Genomic DNA, 24214 nt, shown 5'->3' with positions numbered 1-24214 from the left:
GCATCCTGGAGTCAAGCCAAGTCAACTAGCATTGATTAAGTGTTTGCTATTGTCAAGCATCGTGGGCAAATACACCATGCTGGAGGTAGAAACACAAGCAGAAAGAAAGACAGTCTGTGCCTTTAGGGAGCTTAAATTCTATTGGTAGAAGACAACACATAAAAGGAAACTGTAAAGGGTGGAGGTATGTTAGAGAATGTCTAGAGAATCAAGGGTGCAGCCTGAAGTGGAAGCCATGGATGGCCTGGGAGATCTCCTTAAAATTGAAGTTCAGAGAGGAATCAGATCAGAGCAAAAGGCTCCAAGGTGAAGTGTACTTCCAGCATGAGAGGTGCAGTGAACTTCCAGGGTAGAGAGGTTTCTGTGGCATGCATGATAGACAAAGTCTGGAGAGTTAGGAGTGCAGCCTGAGACAAATGAAGACCAGTCACACACCCATGAACTACATTGATTGTGTGAGCATCTAAGCCTGAAAGCTTTGGGAAGATGACAAATGCACTGTAAACAAGGCCCTTCAGCAGCTCCCATGTTCAGTGCCTGCCATCAACCAACTCCTCGCTGTTCTTGGTGGAGGGGATGATCCTAACAAAACGTGACCTGGTTCAAGTTTATCAACAGCTGATTGATGATGGCGCTGCTGCAAACTACCAGGCAGCAACTAGTCACCGAGAAGCATTCATGCTCACAGTTAAATTCCTTCAGTCTGGAATTTCCACTACCTGATGATTTCTCTGGGCTTCTTAGAAACCTCACTTTCCAGGATTCCAAACATGAGACAGTATTTAATTATTTGATCATGGGAGCCACAGTATATGATTTTGTGGAAAATCCCCAGGAAGTCAGGTGGAAGAAGGGAGTTAGAGTAGAATTAGAATACTCAATCTCACCTTTGTGGGCAGCACATCAGTGCTACTGGTCTTCACACCACTCTGGGTAGGACAAAGTCTGACCCACGCTGCACCTTCCTCAAAATCTTCCTGGGGGATCCTTTCTCTGGGATCTTCTTTCTCTTTCTTATCTTACCTTTCTTATCTTACCTTCTCTTATCTTATCTTACCTTTCTCTTCTGCCGTGTTCTTTGTCTATAAAATGGAGCCATTGTGAAGTACTTCTTCCTGGGGCATGAAGTGCTTTTTAGAATGCCAGTCATTAACTTTGGAGTCTGGTCAGGTGCATCATGGTGAACAGGAGCTGTTGTTTCTTGCCATACCTCCTGTGTGGGAGCCGTGCCCAACCTCCAAGTGCCAGATGACCCCGGTTGTTTAGTACTTGAGAGTACTCTGATAAAGAAACCCAGACAGGTATCTTAGGAGTCAAAAGTTTCAGAACCATAACTACACCTGAACAATTTGTACTGGTCATGGGCCCCTGTGGTTCTCTTGTCAGCTACTTGGTACATGCTTGGGGGTCAGGAAGACCTGAGTTCAAATCCTGCCTCTGATATTTATTAGCTTTGTGACCTGGGGCAAGTCATCAACACCTCTCAGCCTCAGTTTCCTCATCTGTAAAATGGGAATGATAATAGCACCTACTTCCCAGATGAGTTAACATATACAAAGCATTGCAACATTATATAAATGCTTACTATTGTTATTATTTTTTACACTTAACTATGCTAAAATATATGTGAATATATTTTATTCATATATGAAAATACATGAATAAAATATATATTCAGCACTTATGACTACTAGATGTATATATAAAAGCCTAGTTGTTTAGTGTCTAATTACATCCTGAGCTGTCCACCATGTCAAATCCTAAAGTTTGCTGCGTCATCCCCAATGGAAGTTTTGACATTAGGTCTCCATGACTCATTTTACCAGACAGATAAAATGAGAATTACTCTAATTAACACATCTGTTGAACAGAGGGCACAGAGTGGTCACCTATTGATAATGACTTTAAGCCATTCACAGCTTGCCCACAAGATTGTGCTCCCTTTGAGGATGTGTCTATGGCGTCATTTGCCATATTACTTTGTGGCTTCAGAAAGCCATCATATGGGCCACGTCAACCATCCTGGAATGGTTTGAATGAAACCTCACTTGCAATGAAATCTTGAAGTCTCGCAAAGAAACAACAACCATAGTCTTACAGGCACGTCTTATGGCCTAGAATAATTTTTGATAGTGAAAAGATTATGAGGAAAGTGATTATAAGTCAGATAAATCCACATAACCCACAGAAGGCTACCTGTCTCACTTTGGGAACTGACCAAAAAGTCTTAGTCAAAGCTTTGATTGATTTTTCATATTGATTTTATTGATTTTCAGCATCATTCCAAAAGAAGAAATTGTTGATTGTGGTAGACTCTTTCTCAAAATGGCTGAAGATACTCCTATTTCTACCTCAAACTTCAGGAACTGGCAGACATAATCATTTCTGAGACTAGGTTTCCTATTAACCTCAGTTAAATTTGAGGATTTCATGGACAGGAATTTTATCCAAGTTGTCATTATCATGCCTGATAACCCTCAAGTAGATTGTTAAAGGGTGCTACAAATTACTTAGAATTTCCTAAAAGAGATTTTGGAGGAGCATTAACCACCAAGACTTGCCAGGTTTCTCATCACTAAATGTATCATTCCATGACCGACAATAGGCATCAGTCTTGTTAAATTACTGATTGGGTGATCTTTCAAGATTTGCCTTGACCACCAAGACTTACCTGAGTACCTAGCAGATGAACAGTAATGTATTATGGCTACAGTCATAGTTATAATCATAATCAGCAAACACTTATGAAGCACCTACTATTTGCCAGGCACTGTACTAAGCACTAGGGATATAAATACAAACAGAAAGACAGCTGCCCTTGCCCTAAAGAAGCTTACAATCTAATGGGGAAAGATGACACATAATAGGAAACTGAAAAGCATGGAAGGCAGGGTATGGGGAGGCAAAAAAAGGTACTGAAATGATAGAGAACTCCAAAGAAGTCCAAAAGCAGTGTGTCCATTGGGAAATACAGAGAAGACTGCTGAAATTCTTTTGGAGGTTTTGAAGCTCATGGTCTGCCTCTCGTTACAGGGTCTTATGGACACTGTCCCATACGTAGCCACTCTTGATTTATTTAAACAAGAAAGCTAGAGATTATGGACCTGGGCCAAGTTCCTGTCACTATAATTGAGATCATGGGGCTTGAGTCATATGAAGTTCAGAAAGCAGATGGGCTGATGTGGTGTCCCCATCTTGATCAGTTACAAAGACATTCTTCCCGGGGTGAATGGACCACAAGGGGTTAGAAGTATCCCCTCTGAGGGTTATCTAGCATCAGGCTTTCAGCTGTACTTCCTGACGGTTCTCCAAAGCCACAAAATGAGGTTAAAATTGAGCCTTCTCTGATGACTCCAACTAGTGAAGCAGAAGCACCTTGCATTTCTGTTTCCACTGCTCTTGCCTCGGCACTGGGTGGAAGGTTATGTTAGCTCAGGTGATGATGTCAGCCAGGATGCAGGATATTAATTTTATTTCCTTGGCCTTGTTTAGAATTTTATACCCTTAGAGTTTTGGTGGTCATATGCTGCAGTGATTTCCAGAGTTATTTTTGTAGCAATCATGTTCAATCATGTTGAAGGCCTGATGGTCCCTTGCCTGTTTACCAATACCCACCACTACTTTTTTTCAAGTCTCTTTTGCAAATCTTTCTCTTCCTTCCCTGGCTGAATGTTCTGGAGTGTGGTAACTGGCAGCATTGGAAATGATTGTTATTTCTCTGTGTCCTGGACACAGACAGTGGACTGGCTTGGGTGGGAGTTGTGAACCCACTGCCCATGTTATCAACAAAGTCTTTTCCTCTTCCTCCTTCAGCTAGAATCTTTCCCCGAATCTATCCTTGTTCCTTAAAAGCTAGAAAACTTTTCCATAGCCTTGGATAAGCACATTGCCTAAACCAGTGTGACTTCGGAGGGACAAGGAATTCTTGATAAAATAACGGCGGCCCTTCCAAGGTTGTAGCTGGGAATCGGGCCAAGGAGAGAAATTTTGGAGATCACAGTTGCTCCGGTCTTTCAGGGGCCATTTGCTTGCAATGCAGTCAAAGCAGGCCTGGCTGTGACGAGCGTGATAAAATGTGGCCACCACCTCTGAGCCCCAGGATAGGGAACTGGCCAACTCCATAAATCACGCTCTGGAGACAGCAGCTCTGTTCCCTCTCTTTATGCACCGATTTTAATCATCGCAGCCAGTATCTTGTGGCATGCAGGGTTAGGCTCATTCAACCCTCAAAATCCTGCTGTCACCAGAGCGCCCTTACTATGTCATTGCCCTCTTCCCTTAAGAAGCCCAAGCCATAAATGGGTTTTTAGCAAAACTTTACGAATGCCAGGGGAAAAAGTACAAACATGCAAGAGATTCAATTTACAAAGGACACAGAAATGTAGAGTCTTGTTCATTTCTTAGATTCACTCTAACAGTAGGCTTTTACTAAGCTCCCGCTGTGTCCAATGCCTTCTTTTGGATTCAAGGTATCCAAAGACAAAATATGAAACAGTCCCTGCCCTGAAGGAGCTTTCACGATAGCATCATCATCATCATCATCATCATCATCATCATCATCGTCCTCATTGTTATCATTTCAATGGCTAAGTGCTTTAAAATTCACAATGCATTTCTACATATAATTATAACTAGTTACTTCCCCGCTGTCTACAAATGTGCCTGGACCTCTCCATCCTTAAAAAAAAAGTCTCCATTTGACCCTGCCTTCCCCTCAAACTATCACCCTGTAACTCTCCTCCCTTTCACAGTTACACTCAGGCAAAAACAACAGCTATCTATGCTAACCTCCCACTTCTTAACACTTGTTTAAAGCTGCTGTCTCCGAGCACTAATAAGTAATTTTCATTGCTAATTTCGATAGTCTTTTCCCATTCTTCTTGACTTCTGTGTTATTTGCTGCTATGGACCACCTTTCTTTTCATAGGTACTATGTAGGTTTTTGTGACACTGCTCTCTCCTCATTCTGCTCTCACCTATCCGATTGATCCTTCTCAGTCACTTGTGCTGAATCGCCATCTATATCACCACCACTAACTCTGGCTATACCCCAGGACTCTGCCGTAGGCCCTCTTCTCATTTCTCACTATATTTTTATCTTTTGGGGATCTCATCAGGTCTCATAGGTTCAAATAATCACTTCTGTAGATGACTCCCATATCTCTCCAGCTTTCTATTCTTTTCTGAGCTCTGGTCTCACGTTAGCAGTTCTTTACTAGACATCACCATCTTTACGTACCACAGACATTTAATACATGCTTTCAATTCAATACATCCTTTCCTAACTTCTCTATTCTGTCAAGGGAACCAATATCCTTCCTAGGTCCCCAGGTTCACAATCTCAATGTCATCTTCCATTCTTCCTATTTTCTCGCTCCCTATATCCAAGCAATTGCCAGGTATGATAAACCTGACTTCTACCATATTCCTCATTTACCTCTCTGCACTGCCATGACCATCACCTAACTCAGGCCTCCATGCCTCCCACCTGATCTACTGCACTAAATGGTTTCTCTAACTGTAGCCTCTCTTCTCACCCCTTTCAAATCCATCTTCCAAGTGGCTGCTAAATGGATATTTCAAAAGCATAGGGCTGACCACGTTACTCCCCTATACAAGAAGTTCCATTGGCTCTAAGACAGAACAAAACCTCTTCTCTTTAACAGTTAAAGCCCTTCACAATTTGTCTCCCATCAGTGTTTCCAGCCTGATTTCACAATATTCTATCCACCATAATTGTGCTGAAGCCAAACAGGTCTGTATGCGGTCCTCTATACATTAAATCTCCTAACTCTTGACCTTCATGGCTAACTGGCCACCAACTTTGCAATGCTCTACATGGCCCTCAACGCTCTCAAGTGAGACCTGAACCAGATTAAAATATAACCAGGAACTATTAAATGAAATAAAATAAAAATATGATAAAACATAGGCAATATTACATTTTAAAACTGTCACAATGCAACCCATAGGGATCCTTATGTTGAGATTAGAGGGCCCCAGTTTCTATTCAAGCTTGATGCTACTGCTCTCACTCTCTCTTCATCACTATCTTTGGGAATCTCTAGTTATGTTGAAGGCTCAATTTGTGTGTTACCACTTACATGAGGCCTTTTCTAATTTTGTAGCTCGTTAGTATTCCCTGCCACCCCAAAGTTACTATGGATAGATTTATTTGAATTCTTTATCTGTATACATGTTGTTATCCCAGGAAAACGTCAGCTCATCAAAGGCTGGGGTTGTATCATTTTTGTCTCTATGTCTACACTGTACCAAGTGCAAAACTAGCACATAGTAGATAATTAATGGTAATTGAATCAAACCCCATTTGATCCTCACAACAACCTTGCTCTAGGTTTCATTATGCTTATTCTACAAAGGAGGAAACTGAGGCTCAGAGTAGTCAACTTGCTCATGAAGAGTAAGAGATAGAATTCACATCCAGGTCTCTCCTGACTCCAGATCCATGTTTTTCAACTATACCTTCTATATCTCATGTATACAAATATTCAACCACCTCCCCACCCCCACCCCCAAACTTTGCCTCCTCGGTTTGGCTGGAACACAGGGTGTATGAAAAATACCAGAGAGACTGGAATAAAATTATGAAAATCTTTCAATGCCTTGCTGCTGAGTTTGTATTTTATTCTCTAGGCCACAGGGAGCCACTGAAGATTTTTAATCTGGAGGCTGGTGAGGGTAGACTTGTGCCTTGGGAATATGATTTGGCATTGGCCACTATGTAGATTATGGCTCAGCAGGGAAACTAGCTGAGAGCTTACTACAATAGTACAGCCAAAAGGTGATGAAGACATGACCTGGCTGGTGACCACAGGCAAGGGAAAGAAGGCTACCACTTCTGATTCATTTTCCATCTGGGAAGGATAAACCATATTCCCTTCACGTGACAAGCCACCATGAGTTCCTCAGATTTTCTTAAAGCACTCTTGACTCTTCCTTGCCTCTTACCATTTTCTACCTTGCATCATACTTATGTGTAGATCTGTCATATCCCCTTAATAAATTGTTAGCTCTTTGTAGGCAGGGACTGCCTTGCTTTTCATCTTCGTAAATTCTAGAATTTGGTAGGAATCACAGTAGGGCTCACCCTGACTAGAGTTGACAGACTCTATTTCTCCTTTTTCAAAATTGGAAATGGACCCTTGTCTAGTTCTGTGGGAGCATGCATTATCTTCCCATCCTCTCTGGAAATCTGTCCTATCCCTTCTATCATCATCCTCTTGTCCTTTGTCTTCCTTGGCATTTGTAACCTCAGCTTGCTCTGAGCTGTTCCTGCTTTGGGCAGCTTCCAGGGTGGGAGCCTTGGGCCTTTGAGTTTCATGGCAGGTCCATGCAACTCTTCAGAGACCTTTGCCCTAACCAGGAAGTATCCAGGGCAGCTTACGGAACGTGGTGGAAATCATAATGTTGAAACAGGAAACAACCTCAGATCCCAAAGACTACATTCCTGGAGTCACTCGACCAGGCAGGGCCAGGTCTACAAGCACCCTGGGTTAGGAGCCAGATCAGGATTCAAGCTCTGAATCTGCTGCTCACTCACTGAGTTATCGTGAACAAGTCACCTCCCTGCTCTGAGCCTCAGTTTCCCTATGTGTAAAATTAGGGCAGTGATACCCTGCAACACACTTTGATAGCAGGGCCCTGTCTTAAATATTTATCTTTGCATCTCCTTCAGCCTAGTACAGGCTCTTGCCTAAATAAGTAGCTCATTGAGTGTTTCTTGAATGTATGAATAAATGAATAAATTTGAACTTTTTTTTTTTTGGTTCAGAGGGGTTATGAGGGAACAGATGAGATGACTGAAGTGAATGAATGTGTTCTTGAGAGAAAAGTTGCCATAGGATAAACAAACCAACCAATCAGAATTAATTGAGCACCTATTTCTTTATCCAGCTTGGAAAAAGTGTTAATTCACCTAGAAGGAAGTGGTTTACTCTCACCTCCTGTTGTGCTCTTAGTTCTTTGACGTAAAAAGGAATACCTAAGCCAAGTGGGCCCAGACAGACACACAGACAGACATAGACACTGTGTTTGAGTGAGTACCTACTGTATGCAGGGCAGAGCAGATGAGGTTCTCTTAGGAGTGAGTGACCAACTCCAAGGATGGTAAGAGGGTTGGGAAGACAAGAGCCATACCTGAAATAACTTGAGAGCTCTGACAAACAATGTGAATGAACAAATGCTCTGTAGTAACATGCACTCTGATAGGTGAGTGGATGTGGGATCGCGAAGGGAAGCTTCCTGGGACAGGGAATCTTTGACATAGGTTTTTAATCAATTAACCTTTATTAATCTGCTTTGTGGCAGGCATTGTGCTAGGCTCTGGAGATAAAAAGACAAAAATCGAATATCCCTGCCTCCAAGGAGCTTATGGTCTATCGGTGTGAGAGGAGGATGATTGTACATATATAAGAATAGTATAAAACAGATACAGAATTCAACAAGGTTACTTAGTGGAAAGTCTCTAGTAGCCCAGGTGATTAAGAAAGGCCTGGTACAGAAGGCAGCACTTGAACCTAGCTCAGAAGGAAACCAGAGCTTCTGGGTGTGGCACTGGGGAGCTAGAGCATTCCAGGCATGGGGGACAGGCATGGAAATAAGAATTCAGACAGGTAGAGATGGAGAGAATAGAAGGAGCAGCATGGACTTAGGCATTAGTGGGAATGAGAAAGGCTGATCAGAGAGGGCTGAAGGATGGTCCTTGACTTTGGAAGGAGGCACCCAGAAAGAGGGCCAAGTCACTCCACCCACTCACTTTTTTTCCTCAAGGTCTGTCTGAAGCCTTGGGCTGCAGGGACCTAAGTTGGTATTTGGGGGTGTGGCTGGGGGAATGGAGAAGAAGTCAGTACTGGACCTGGTTAGAGAAAAGGATGAGACTAAAGGCACAAGGCTAGTGGGAGACCATCTGCAGAAGAGGGAGAATGAGGAGGAGGAGGAAGATGAGGTTGTGTGGCAATGAGGAAAGAGCTTTCCATTTGGAGTCAGGGGACCTAGTCAGAGCCCACCTCTGTCACCCTCCTAGTGACTGCCAGCAAGTTACTGCCCTCTCATAAGCCTCAGTTTTCTCCACCATAAAATTAGGGATCTTTCCGGCTTTCCCACCTCCAGATCCTGTGTCTGGGGTTGGAGGGCTCACAGGTACTTCAGGGGAGTCTGCAGAGAAGGGAGGACAATGATGATGGCCCTGTAAGGGCCAACCTGGAGATTTTGCATTGATGTTCTAGACAATGGGGAGCCAGAACAGGCTCTTGAGCAAGGCAGTGATGCAATGGCATTGGCCCAGGAGTTGCCAGGGTCCCAGGGTTACAACCTCTCTGCCATACTGGTGCCTATGCACACCGTGGCCAGGCCCCTGGAATACAGACCCAGCCCCTTTACCTACCTCCTCTTCATTCCCCTCTCCCATCCCCCTCTCCAGCAGACCCAGTGCTGAGTCTCTTCTCCCCTCTCTCCCCCAGGGCCTGTATCAGCAGAGAGCATGGACGGCCTACCCCCAGATGCTGCACCCCCAGCTGGGATGCTACTCCAGACAGGTGTGCTCGGCCACTGCTTCCAGGCAGCCTTCCAGCCCCACCTTCCATCTGTGTGTCTATCTAACTTTCCTCTTGCTTTTCTCCTCCCTCTGCCCCTTCCCTCCCCTTCCTTCCCTTTGAACCCTATAGATAGGCACACTAATAATCTTAGAAACACTGACATGCAAAGACAGACAGGCATACAGACTGACAGACAGGCAGGTAGACAGAAAGACGGGCACAAACCCTCAGATATAGATAGACCCAGAAAGGCAATCAGGTCCAGTGTCATGCTGAGGCAAAACAGACAGTCTCTGGTGTAGAGAGATTTGAGAGGCTGGAGAATATGTTGATCACAAATCTGTTTCTGAGGGCTATGGAACATAAGCACACAGATGGAGAGCTGGTTTCCAAAGCAATTTCCTATTCACTAATTAATTCAATTCTATTTGTATCCCTGTGTTATCATTAGGTCAGGAACCATCATGCTCATTTTATGGGTGAGGATACATGATCTAGAGGAGTGAGATGATTTGCCTAAAGTCTCAGAGTTACCAAGTGAAATGGGTCTAGGAACCAAGTCTCTTGGTCCCAAGTGCAGTGCTCGCTCCCTTCTGTTGTGCTGTTAGGAACCAGAAAACCCAGGGCCAAGTCCTAGGTTTGGGCAAACCCCTCAGCTTCTCCCTCTGTATAATAAGAGGATTGGACTCTTTGATCTCCCAGATCCTCCCAGCTCTACCATGCAATGTTCTAGGAGCCCTCCCAGGTCAAACATTCTATGTTCTATAGCCTAAGGTTCCTTCCAGTTCCGATATTTTATATTCTATGTTCTAAGGGCCCTTTCAGCTCTGATCTTCTATGGATCTATGTTTGAAGGAAGGCATTAGTCTTTCCAGGTTCCTCTTTAAAAATTTATCCTCCCTCCCTTTCTCTCTCCATGTCCTCTATGTCCAACTATAGAAGCACATTACCTGCCTCACCATTAGAGATTCACTTTATCAGAAAATACTGGTCCCTGGATGGGTTGGGGTGCAGTTACTGGAGATAGAACAGGATGTTGGAGAAGGAGAGGGAAATGGGGAAAGGGATCTGAAAAGAAAAGCAGAAGACACTGAAGAAAACAGCTGACTTCGCTGACCCCAATGTCATTCTGGGGACATAGATACATACACCCAGCTATTTAGGCCCCCAGATACAGACACAGATATACCTTAGACACATACACAGAAACAGACACATACAGACATAGATGTAGACATAAACATAGACATAGGCATAGACATAGACATTCAGACCTACAGATATCCAGATGCCAGATGTGAACACCAACATAGTCATAGGCACAGACATGAACTCAGACAGACACAGACACACAGACCCAGACCCATAGACATTCAGACAGACACAGACCTGGACTTAGAGACATCAACACAGACATAGACACAGACAGACACAGATACAGCTTAGACATGCACACAGACACAGACACATACTCCCAGACCTACAGACATCCAGACATAAACACTGACACTGACATAGTGGCAGACACAGACACAGCCCTCCCTTTCTTCTCCCTGCCCCCCCCCCGCACTTCTTTTCCTTCTTCACTTCTCTAGTCACTCATGGCATAGGATAGGAAAGACTCTGAGGTCTTCATGGAGTGTCAAGGTAATTCCAGGTGCCACAAAGCTGTGTTCCATTGTCCCTTTCCACGATATAGGTCAGAGATTCAGTCAGAGTCCCCAGGGCATGATGTGCCCCCTGGCAGCCCACTGTAGGCCCAGGCAGCTCTTGGATGGTCTCTGTAGCGAGTGAGGGCTGTGCCATCCTCACCAGAGCATCCAGGCAGGATCAATAACTTCTGACATTTCATGTAACTTCAGTGGTGCCTGCCAGAGTCATGGATGCCCCATCCTGCCTCATTCCTCTCACCCTGAATTTGTCCTCTGACTTCTTGTGGTTTTGCTTAACACTGAACTTCTAGCCCCAGATAGGACTTAGGGATTGGTTTGGCCATCCACAGTGTGGTAACAAGAGTGCCATGTTTGGAGTCAAAATTCTTGGGTTGAATCCCATCTCTGAGAATTATTAGTTGTTTGAGCTTAAGCAAGTCACTGCCATTCATTTTCCTTATCAGTCACATGGAGACTATAATATTTTGCTGTGAGTTGGTTGCTTTGTAACTGTAAAGTGCTTTGGGAATGTGAATTATTATATTATTGTCATTATTATTATTGCTCTGGGATGTCTATGATCCCCTGGTGGGCTTGCATTGCTGCAGATAGATAAGGTAGCAGATGGTAGAAGGGGAATGGGGGCCCAGAAATCCTGGGGGATGGTGAAATCCCTGGTTTTCAGAAGGAAGCACAGTGGATTGTGGAGGAAAGGGCAGATGGGGCTGCATGTATTTTACCCATGCTGGAGCATCCTCTGAGGAGGTCTCTATCATGCCAAGATACGAGGAACAGCTGGGATGCAGCACAGACTAATTCCATCAGAACTTCTTCTTGTACTTGCAGTTCATGTCAAGGAAATGTAAAGGAAGCAGATAGAGGGACTGCAGCTGGAGTGTCTTGGGTCACACCAGCATATCTTGGTTCTGGGCAGACAGCGAGGCTAGGTGGGACTTGAGGGAATGGTGCATTGGCAAACGCTGTGGTGTGGAGGCTCCCAAACCGTATCTCCTTCTATCTTTTTAAGATGAGTGTGGGACATTTTTCAAGTATCAACCACGCATCCAGGGCCATAGCTTCTGCTGCCCCAAGTCCAGGATTGTTATATACTGCCATGAGGGACAACATGTAGACCTGGCCTCACGTCCTGCCTCTGACTCTTATGACCCGAGTGACACTGAGTCAGTGAAATTACTTTATCTCTCTAGGCCTCAGTTTCTTCATCTCTAAGTTGAAGAGGTTGAACTAGATGGCCTCGGGGGTCTCCTCTAGCTTCAGTTCTGTGATCCTCTGTTTCTCTGAAGATGAAGTAAAGATCCAGTCTAGGTCTGTAGATCTGATTGTCCCAGCTGAACTCACTCCCTATTATCATCCAAAGGAGATTCCTGGTGGTGGGTACAAAGCTCGGGACACCAGTGACAGACAAAGCAACCCATACAACTGTCCCTGATGGATTGGGTGAAGCATTCTGGGGCTCTTGTGTGTTGGAGTCAGAATATTCAATCTATCCACCAGGAAGGCCTGGCCTTCTAGGACACCATCCTTCACATTTAGACCACATTGGTCATGAACCTTAGCCCTTCCAAAAGCCAGGAAGCTACAGTCATATTGGGCACACCCCTCCCTGTGCTTTTAGACCTTTAACAGCAAATATGTCTTAAGTATGTCCTGTGCTAGGCCCTGTCCTCAGGGGAGTCATTAGTTAGTAGTGGGGATAAGACACAAATATAGATAACTCTGTTCTGCAATGTTACATAAAACAGGCACTAGAGAGAAGCTAAGACCTGAGTGCGAAGGCTAATACAGATAGGGGGATCAAGAAAGGCTTCATGAAGGTGACTTTTGGGGGGAGCTTTAAAGATCACAAGAATTCAACAGGCCAGAGCTACTGGGAGGATATGTCAGTCACTGAAAACAGCCTGAGCAAAAGTAAGGAGGCAGTAGAGCACAGGACACATTCAAGGCTGTGGAACAGAGCGTTAAGAAATAGGACTAACAAGGCAGGTGATGTCGTCGGACTGCAGGATGCCATCTGTGTCATCTGAGGAGCTTGAACCATAATTCTACTCTCTCACTCATCAGCCTCTTTGTATAGAATTCACACACCTTTTTAGGACATGACATCTTTGAATGCTTGCCATCAGGGGAGTTGTGTGTATGTGTAGGGCGGGGGAGGATTTGGAAGGGAGCAGAAGGGGCAGTAGGATGTTTGGCTTAGAGCTGTAACTAGGGTGGGATGATCAGAACTTTGTCCTAGGGCACTAAAATTTAGAGGATGATGACAGCACTTATGCTTCTTTAGTAAATAGAAACACCTGAGTATAGCAACTAGTTAGCAAGAGAAATAGCTAATCTGTCAGATGTTTCCTCCCCTTCTTATCCTAGGTAAGTTCCTTCCCAGTGCAGCCCCATCATTCTCCCTGACCTTACCCCTAGTGGTGACCTACCTATAAGTAGCCTCATAATATCCAGGATTCTCCATCCCAGGGGCCTGTGCCCCAGTATTTCTGTTCCTCACCCCCCCCCCCACTAAATTAGTCTTTAGAAGTTTAATTTGGGAGCTTGCTTTTTGAAGCTTATTCCAGCTCTTGGGTGCCTGAGGAAACAGGGTGTAGGGGAGACTCTTTCCCTGGTAATGAGAAAACAGATGTCAACTGGGTAATCTCCCCCTTACCCCATCTTTGGCCCAAAGTCTCTCTGCCTTCCTATATAGAATGTGGTGGCTCTTGTTCATGGGGACAATTGTAATCTTGAAACAGGGTTCTAAGTTGGATGAAATAAATTTAGTATGCCTCCATTTTTGGTCTGATTTGGCACTCACAGAGACTGAGGATGAGCAAATCAAGCCTATTATATTTGGTGATGGCAGAAACCAGAAAGTGAACTAGGGCCTTTGGTGGGTTTTACTGTATAATCTATGGGACACGTGGATATGGCTTATGCTCTGTGGGACTCAGGGAAGGGAACTGGGTGGTGGGAATGGAAACTGCCCTCCCGATATGGGGTCCTCTCTCCTGTTTGAATGACAGGTGATGCCCTACAATCAACAGCAGATGGGACAGCAGATTTTCAGATCATCGTATACCCCCTTGCTGAGCTACATCCCTTTTGTCCAGCCTGGCTATTCGTATCCACAGAGGACACCTCGCAAGCTGCTCACCGGCCCCCGTGATCCTTCCCCCATGGCAGGAGATGGGCCACAGTACCTCTTCCCCCAAGCTTATGGGTATGTTCCTAAGCTCCACCCTGGTCCAACATGGCATCTATCTGGAGCGGGGAGCCTGAGCCATTTGGGGTGGAGGTAGGGACGCTGTGAAAACAGTAGTTTTTATAAAGGCAAATCGGTCTGGATAGCATACCAAATGGTGTCGCAGAGGGTGTGGCTAATCCACAAGCAGGCTTCCCTAGGGGGTTCTTGTGGTTGGTATAAGAGCAGTAAAATGGTGTCTGAAATCAAGGTCTTTACTGGGTGCTACAGGGAGACAGAAGGATGGATATGGCCTATGCCCTTACGAGGAATCTATAATACAAAGCTTCACATGGTAGACTATAACCAAGTACAAAATTCTGAGCACAGATTGTGAGTGAAGGGAAGCTTGCCGTGGACTGGACAAGGAGCATAGAATTTTAGAGCTGGAAGGGACCATAAACATCAGCTACGCCCAGCCCTACATTTTACAGATGGTCAAGAAAGACTTTGCAGAGAAGAAGTAACTAGAGCCGGGCCTTTGTCAAACCGTCCCCGGAGTGACACAGCAACATGCTGGTTAGTGTCCTTAGCTCCGTTCTCTCTCCCTCACCTGATTCTTCCCTTCACATCGATCCCAGATTAATCTTTCTGGTGTTACTCCTGCTTCCCAAAACCCGCAGTAGTTCTCTGAGCTTTTAGGACCTTGTTCAACTTTCTTATCTCAACATTCATAGCTTTTTAACAACTTGTCCCTACTAGGGGCAGCCAGGTAGCACAGTGGATGGTGCGCCAGACCTGGAATCAGCAAGAGCTGAGTTCAGGTCTTAGGCTATGGAAGCCTTGGGGGAAGACCTGAACCTCAGATACTTATTATCAGTGTAATCTGTGTAATCACAACCTCACCCTTAGTTTCCTCATCTGTAAAATGGGACTGGTAATAGTGTGTACCTCCCAAGATAGGATCAAATGAGATAATATTTATAAAGCATTTTGCAAATCCTAAGGCACTCTATAAATGCTAGCTATTATTACCTAAGTCTTTCTTCTTTTTTTCCAAAATGTACCCTTCACTGCAGCAATGATAAATCTCAATTCATTCATTCAAAAGATATTTCTTAAGCACCATCCTCATGTCCGCTGTGCAGAGGATAGAAAGTCCTAGCCCTCAAAAAACCCAGAATTTAATACTTGGATATGTTAATACATCTGTGATCTCATCAATGTAGCTACTTCCTTCAGTGATACACGTCACAAAGCATCCATGCTCTCTCATCCTGAGTTTTGTTCATATCATGCCTTCAATCCTGCACAGGGGCTCCATCCAATGTTTTGGGGCTGTTCCCTAGAAATCTTGGTTCTGGGTAGATGCCAATAGAACATGTACTTTAAGATAAAATAAGGGAAAAACTCAAATGCAAGGCAGCACGTGCAAAATTCCTATGGATAGGTACCAACAAAGAGCCATAGGAGATTAGAGGTGGAAGAGGTCACTGCTGATCAGAGGCAATCAGAGAAAACCTCACGAAGGAAGCGGCATTTAAACTAGACTTTGATGAATGGGCAAGATTTCTATAGAGAGGAGGTAGAAGGGCTTTGGAGGTGAAGGGAATGGTATCACAAAGCAACAGAGGTGAGAAAACACAAGGTGTGTTTAGGAGATGTCACATAATCCAATTTGGCTGTAGTACAGGGTTTAGCTAGAAGAGAGGTGGGAGTCTTGAATTCCAGGCTAAGATTCAGCCCTAAAAGCAATTATGGATTATTTTTGAGAAGGAGAGTCATATGTTAGATCTGTTCCTTGGGAAGATTATTTCAGCAAGGAAGGATTGGGGAGAAAATACTAGAGGCAGGGAGACCAGCTAAGAGATGGCTACAATGATCCAGGAAAGAGGTAAAGAGGAGTAAACTAGAATGGTCACATTGTGAGAAGAGAGGAAGGCAAGATTTGGGAGGCATTGTGAAGGAAGATTCCACAGGACTTAGCGAAGATTGGAAATGGGAAGAGGGGGTGAAGTAATATTAAGAATCAAAAATGGGTGCAGATTTGAGGTTGGGAAACTAAGATAATAGTAGATAGTTCCATTCCCTCAGTAAGTATAAAGAAGAAGAGCGGATACTTGCTTGTGGGTTTTTTTTAGGGGAAGGGGCAACGTACATAGGAAGATGAGGAGTTCCATTTTGAATGCATTAAATTTGAGGTCTTGGTGGAGAAGTCCAGCTAGCACATGGGAATATGGGACTGCATTTGGCAAAAGGGTCATGGCTAGTAATATAGATATAGTGATTATCTGCATAGAAATCATACCTGAGACATGGCTGTGGTTGAAATAGCCAAGGGAAAGAGGAGAAAAAAAAGAGAAGAAGACCAAGGATTAAAACCTGTGGACCATACATATTAATGGAGAAGAAGAAAAAGGGTCGGAAACAGAAACAGTGAGGAAGAATGGAGTTAGAGTAGTGCAGTGCCACAGAAATCAGGGAAAGAAAGAGAATCCAGAAAGGGCATATAGGGGATTGGCTAACAGTGTCAAATGCTGCTGAGACATTAAGGAAGTTGAGGAACAAAAATAGGCCATTGGATACAACAATAGGTCATTACTGACATTAGAGCTGTTTCAGGAGTAGTATGGATGGAAGTCTCACTGCAGGGGCTTGATATGTGAGTGGTTACCAAGAAAGTGGAGGGAGTAAATCTAGCTTCCCCTTTCTACAAGTATGGAACGAAAGGAAGGAGAGAATGAGAACAGGAAATAGCAGATTGGGGAGAAGTTTTCCTCCCATTAACGATGAGGAGACCTCAGACATTTGAATAGGAGAGGTTAAAATGATAAAGCATCTGGAGTATTGTGTTCACTTCTGGGTACTGCAATTTCAGAAAGATATTCATAAGATCAAGAATGTTTAAAGGAAGGTCATCAGAATGGTGAAAACCTCATCTGTTGTAAATACCATGTGGAATTGAGGATGGAAAAGAGGAACCTTGTTAAGGACATATTAGCTGACTTTTAGGCAACAAATAAAATGAGCTAGAGGTCTAATGCAAGGAGGCAAATTTGATCTCATAGGTATCGCTGAAATTTGAAAAGAAGCCCACAACTGTAATATGTCATTAGATGACAATATACATTGTTTGTTTGTTTGTTTTAAACAGGATAGCAATAAAAAGCAGAGGGTAGCATTATTAAGAAGCAAGAGCCATATGAGGAGATTCAGGAAGTGTAGGAGGGCATCTGGGTGAAGATAATGGAAAAACTGACATGATTTTGTAATCAGGGTATATTACAGACCACCTGTACAGAAAGAATAAACATATGATTTTTGGGAAAGAGATTACAAGCTTGGCATAGAGGCATAATACGATAATAATGAAGCAGTTCAATTATCCAGACATCTATTGCCACTCTTTCTGCCAAAAACAGGGCTGACAATAATTTCTTGACTTATTTCAATGAGAATGTTATCTTTCGAAAGGTGGAGGAACTAATGATGGAATTCTATCCTGGATCTGATTCTAATGGGGAGAATAGGTTGCTGGGGTAGGAGGCGATTATGGGAGCCTTGGGGTAAGTGATTTCTACCTACCTCTTGGAGTTGTGATACAAGAAAGAAAAGCTGGGTATGCACCCTAGACTTAAGGAGAACAGATTTCAAAGGGCTCAGAGGATGAATCAGTATGAGCCCATGGTCTAGAATTCTATAGGGGAAGTCAGTAAAAGAGGAATGAGAAATTTAAGAATGAAATTCTGAATACACAAAGGGAAACAACTCCAATGAAGAGAGAAAATGGGAGTTGTCTGAAGAGGTCAGTATGGATGTAACAGAGAACTTACCAACCGATTTAGATTTTAAAAAGCAGTGTACAGAAAATGGAAGCAAGGAGCATGGCTCAGCTTTGTGAAAAGACTGGCAGGTGTGTGAAAACTCAATAAACTCAGGCTGGTGAGGAAGACTGATAGCAACAGAAAGAGGATTGGAGGGAGGGGTGCTATATTGGAGAAAAAGGCAGATGAAAGAAATGATAGGACCAGCTGGTGGGGTAGATGGCATGATGACTGACAACAAAGAAAAGGAAGGGTCCTTAATTCTTATTTCTCCTTTTTCTCTGCCACAGAAAATGGCCTTTGAAATAGAATGGACAGAACAAAAATGCCCGCTAGGGAGCTGATAACCAAGACAAGTATGGAAATAGTGGGAGAGCACCTAGCTACCCTTGACTAATTCAAGTCACCTGGCCCAGATGAACTGTATCCTTGGGAACTGAAAGAAGGGCTGAATGTGATTGCTGAGTCACTGTCAGTGACATTTGGAAGATCTTGGAGAATGGGGGAGGTACAGAAGGACTGGAGAAGGGTAAATGTCCCGGTGTTCAAAATGGGAGAGTCTGCAAACTACAGGCCAATGCGAGAGACTGTTTTCCAACAAAATTGCAGAGTGCGCTCTAATAGAGGTAGTTCCTGGACATCAAGGAAGGGAGTGAACTCAAAGAACCTGCATGACTCCATCAAGAACAAGTCATGCGCTTTTGATTTCCTTTACTTGTCAGGAAGCTAAGTGTGTAGATGAGGCAGATGCCAGAGGGATAGATATCCTAGATTTTAGCAAAGTATTTGATAAAGCATCTCATGCTGTTCCAGTGGGAAGGCTGGAGAAGTGTGGGCCTCATGATAAGATGATGGTTGGATTCAGAACTGGTTGAGTGGTCAGACTCAAAGGGTAACCATTGTTTTTCCGTGTTAGTTGGGGAAGGAAGCCCCCAGTGTTGGGTTCCAGGGATTTTTGCTGACCTGGTACCATTTAACAGATTTATCAATGATTTGGACACAAGTATAGATGACATATGTAGCAAATTATCAGCAAACACAAAGCTGAGAGGGATAGCTCACATTTTAGATGATGATCAGAACCCAAAGAGATCTTGACAGTTCTGAGCTTTGGATCAAAACTATGATGGTAGAATTGAATATTAAAAAATATAGTCATACTGTTGTTGCTCAGTTGTGTTCAATTCTTTATGACCTCATGGACCACAGCATGCCAGTACTGTCCATGGGGTTTTCTTGGCAAAGATGCTGGAGTGGTTTGTCATTTCCTTCTCCAGTGGATTAAAGCATGTAGAGGTTAAGTGACTTGCCCAAGGTCACACAGCGAGGAAGTGTCTGAGGCTGGATTTGAACTCAGGTCTTCCTGACTCCAGGCCAGAGCTCTATCCACTGAGCCACCAGCTGTCTCATACAGTCATACATTTGGGTTCAAAAAATCAAATACACAAGTATAGGAATGGCAAGGCAAGGTTAGACAACAGTTTGGGATTTTTTTTTTTGTCTGAAAAGGTCTGGTAAATTTGGCATACTACGAGGTCACTGCAGGCCAACCATGGAAAATATACGGCAGCCAAAAAATTGATTTCAATCTTGAGCTACATCGAAATAGCTTGGTAGAATACAGAGATGGTGGTCCTTCTTTATTCTGCCCTCCTCAGAACATACCTGCAATATTGTGTTCTCTTCTTGGAAGCTTAATATAAGGACGTCATTACAATGGAGAATGTCTGGAGGAAGACAGTGAAAGTGGTGACGACTGTGAGTTTCTCCTCTATGAGGTTAGTTGGCAAAAACAAGGATGTTTAACCCAGGGAAAAGAAGATACAAGGTGACATGATAGTTGTTTTCAAGTTGTCTGCTTTGTTATGTTTGACTACAGAGAAAAGAACTAGGAATAATGGGCAGAAGTTGGAGGATTTAGGAGAATTGAGGCTTGATGTTGGAAAACTCCTTACTGAGTAGAGTTATTCCAAAGTGGAATGGGCTACCTCGGTTGGGAGTGGGTTCCCCTTCCTTGGAGGTCTTCAAGTGGAGAGAGTTGGGATGCCCACTTCTCTGGTTTCCTGTAGTGGGGATTCTTTTTCAGATATGGGTTGGATTTGCTGCCTTGCTAGTGCTCCTTCCAACTCTAAATCTCCGGGTGATTCCAATATGTGGCCAGCTAGAGTTGAGTGGGATGAGAAGTGTTCTGCTTGGCCCCAGAAAGCAAAACTAGGAGCAATGGAAGGAAGCTACAAAGAGGCAAATTTAAGCCTGTCAGAAGGAACAACTTCAGTAGTTATTGAAGTCAGAATGGCTGCCTCAGTAAGTGGTTAGTCCACCTCACTTGGTCTTCAAACCAAATACTGAATGACTGCTTATTGGGTGTGCTGTAAAGAGGTTTTTTCTTCTGATATAGGTCTGGTAGGGGTAGGAAGGAGGGATACTGGTATGGCTAGCCTCACAATTAGGAAGACTTGAGTTCAAGTCTCATGTCCAACACATGCCAGCTGTGTGACCTTGGGCAAGTCATATCCTCTCAGTGCCCCAGAAAGCTTTCCAAGACCACCCATTGCAGAGAATATGTCAATCTGCATTGTACAGGGAATTTACTCATCATGAGGAAGTTCCAATACCAATGAAATCTGGTAATGAAATCTGTTTTTTTGCCACATCTGGTAAAAGAAATGGTTCAAAAAAGTTGGTTTCAGAGGTTTCCCCTCTCCCAGCTTTGCGATTCAGTGGTAAAGAAGAGGAAGGACCGCCAGAGAAAAGTCCCTGAGGAAAGGAGTGGGAATGGGAGAAGCAGGTAAAGAGAGGAAAGCTTTCTTTTCATGATGTTACTTTCTTTAAGACAAGATAAAGAGGAAAGAGTGGGTAAAACAAATGCATATGTTGAAGTGGAGAGGAGGCAAAATGGGAAATTGAGGGAGATTAGACCAGAAGTTCTTAACTTTCTCAGAGCAGTGGAAAGTGATCACAGTGAACTTATTCTTGTCTTTGCTTAAGATTTCCCCCTCCCTGGAATGCTCTTTTTCCTCAATCTATCCAAATTCAACTAACCTTCAAGGCCCTTGCCATATCCTGCCCCCTCCAGGAAGCCTTTGTTAGTCATTTGAGCCTATCCCATTCTCTCTTCTTGCTGACTCCTCAATGCTTCACACCTGCTTCGTGTCTAGTACATAATTTAGCAAAGGTCTAAGCCATCCTTGTCATACTGTCTAATTGTTTTCATGTGTAAGTCATACCAACCCTACTAGACTAGGAACTCCCTGAGAGCAGGGACTGACTCTTTTCTTTCCTTGTCATCTCCATAACATCCAGAATTTGGCACATAGTAGGCATTTAGTTCATACTTATTGCCCTAGAAATGAAATATAGTATTGGGGTTTTGTAAGAAGGAAGGAAGGAAAGTAGAAGGGAGAGGGAATCTTACTGTGTCCCCAAATTCACCCCAAGGAGGTATCCCTTTGTCTGGGTCTGTCCCTGAGTTCAGCTTTGATTTAGGATTCCATGAGTAAGGATACTGTCTTTAGAAATAAAAGCAGCCCAAGAACTCTCTAGCCTGACTAGTCAGCAGCCTCCTGGGTATGGTGGGAGATCCAGAAGGTTCAGGAACAGGGCCCAGAGCTTTGGTATTTCCTCACCCAGCAACCCCACCTAAACATTGGGGTGGGACTCTTCTACAAGATCCTAGGTATGGAGATGAAGGTAGCATGAAGGAGAGTGCAAAGAACACTGAACTGGGAGTCAAGAGAACCGGTTCTAGTCCTACCTCTGGTATTCACATTCTGTGTCCCCCTAAAGAAGTCATTTCCCCTCTCTCTTGGCCTCAGTTTATTCACTGGTAAAATACGGGGGTAGATGTCCAAGGTTTCTTCTAGCTCTTCTGTTATGTGACCCAAGCCAATGATTCTCTGATGGCCTGGGCCCACAAAAATGGACCTGGGAAGACCCAGGTCGGGGACTGGGGGTGGGGGGGTATCCTCTCTGTAGCAAAGGAAATACCAGGCTCCTTTTAATTGTTTTACTTTGATCAGAATACAATCTTGGGCTTTTGCTGGAGCTCAGATGGGAATCTGTCCTGAGGATTCCCATCTCCATGCCTGTCACAGGACTTTGACAATCACCGAATTCAAATGAGAACCTCAGTAAGCACTGGGCTGATGATGGCAGGAGGAGATTTCATTAGATCAACTTTTTTCTTGCAGGTTTAGCTCAACATCCAGTGGACCCCTGATGAACAGCCCCTACTTTTCTTCTAGTGGCAATGGCATCAATTTTTAGCTGGCCTTCTCCCTTTCTTATCCGCCACCTCCCCTCCCATAGGGCCAGAGCGAAGAGTTCTGCAACCCTGGCCTCCGAGATCGTCTGGTTTCAGGTTTGGAAAACCAATGTTCTGGCCAGGCAGGCCTCTCCCCGATACATGCACAAACATGCAAACATATACATACACACACAGATGCATACACCATACCCACACCCACACACCCCCCCCACACACACATATGTCCATGCACATACAGAGTTGTATTTAGATGACATGAATGTTTTTTGTTGTTGTTGGTAAAATAGGAGTAAGGCGTATAATAAGAAAAAAAGTTTGTATTTATAATAAAACTCTGAACTACTTGAAATGGATTCATCTCTCCTCCTGGCTGCTTGTTTTGAAGTGCCCCATCTCCCTGTCCAGGTCTCCCTCCATTTATGAAAGTTGCCTGATTTCAATGCATGTATTGAAATTGGGGCAGGCTGGGGAGAGGACAGAAAGAGTGGAGTTCCTTCTGAGCTTCAACCAAGGTGCCCCTTAATCATCAGGATATTGAGGTATGGTTTCCTCCTGGCTTAATTTACACTGGTTATAGGGTCAGAAAACCTGATTTAAAATCCTGTCTCTGTCACACTCTGTGTGATCTTAAAAATGTTACAGAACTCCTCTGACCTCAGTTCTAAAATGCCAGCATTCAAACACTTCCTGCCTCAGTTGACCCATCTGAGGAATGAGGCTTTCCATCTGCATGCCTATCATGTGTGGTTTGTCCTTCGTTCTTGAAGAGAACCATGACATCAGGGAGATGATGACAAGACTAGCAATTGAATTGGATTGCAGTGAGGGAGAGCTGTGCAAAGTCACCAATCTCACTTTCTCTTCCAGAGCCATCTGGGGCCAGTGAATAGATATAGATCACGACCGCTAGACTTGGTCCAGGAAGCAGTGAGAGACCTTGGCCTTTTAAAGCTAAGGTCTTTTCAAGTTCTCACTTTGAGTGAAGCAATGCCCAGGGAATAGGGCTCTTTAAGAATTGAGTCAAAGGATGGCCCCTTTAATAAAAAAAAAAAAATCAAACTGGGAGGGGAAGACACTCGAGGTTCCTAGCCAAAAGAGAAACAGTTACTATTTACATTCACTCTGAGACTGAAGGGCCCAAAAAAATAACCATAAAGTGGTGTTTGGTCAGAGACCTATACTTGTCTAATCAATGAGATCCAGAGTGCGTGGGTTCAAGGCTTGGTCTTTTAAAAAAAAATACATATTATTTATTTATTTATTTTTAAGTTTTCAACATTCACTTCCATAAGATTTTGAGTTTTAAATTTTCTCCCCCTCCCAATCCTCTCTTCCCCCCAAGATGGCATCTGATATAGGCTGTACTTATACATTCATATTAAGCATATTTTCACGAGAATGAAGCAATAAAACAAAACAACAAAGGAAAAGGAGAGCAAATAATGTGTTTCCATCTGCATTCAGCTTCCATAATTCTTTCACTGGGTGTAGATAGCATTTTCCATTGTGGATCTTTTGGATTTGTCTTAGATCCTTGCATTGCTGAGAAGAGCCAAGTCTATCAAAGTCAGTCATTGCACAGTGTGGCTGTTACTGTGTACAATGTTCTCCTGGTTCTGCTCATTTCACTCAGCATCAGTCCATACAAGTCTTTCCAGGTTTTTCTGAAGTCTGCCTGCTCATCATTTCTTATAGCACAATAGTATTCCATTACATTCATATACCACAAC

At 43.8% G+C, this 24214-nt stretch overlaps 1 protein-coding gene across 1 annotated transcript in view; it reads left to right on the top strand.

Annotated features, from left to right (window-relative positions):
- The window catches only part of CUNH1orf94 (chromosome unknown C1orf94 homolog), a 63059-nt gene extending 40576 nt beyond the window's left edge, over positions 1-22483 (top strand). The window contains exons 5-7 of the mRNA XM_027864383.1: positions 9480-9554; positions 14236-14432; positions 22408-22483. Of these exons, the coding sequence (XP_027720184.1) occupies positions 9480-9554; positions 14236-14432; positions 22408-22483 (348 nt within the window). The remainder of the gene's footprint in view (positions 1-9479; positions 9555-14235; positions 14433-22407) is intronic.
- Positions 22484-24214: the final 1731 nt, after the last annotated feature.

Source organism: Vombatus ursinus, unplaced genomic scaffold (genome assembly GCF_900497805.2).
Source record: "Vombatus ursinus unplaced genomic scaffold, bare-nosed wombat genome assembly UNPS02014775.1, whole genome shotgun sequence".
NCBI classification, from domain to species: Eukaryota; Metazoa; Chordata; class Mammalia; order Diprotodontia; family Vombatidae; genus Vombatus; species Vombatus ursinus.
Note: the sequence above shows the minus strand (reverse complement) of the source record. Positions and strands in the feature narration are given on the sequence as shown.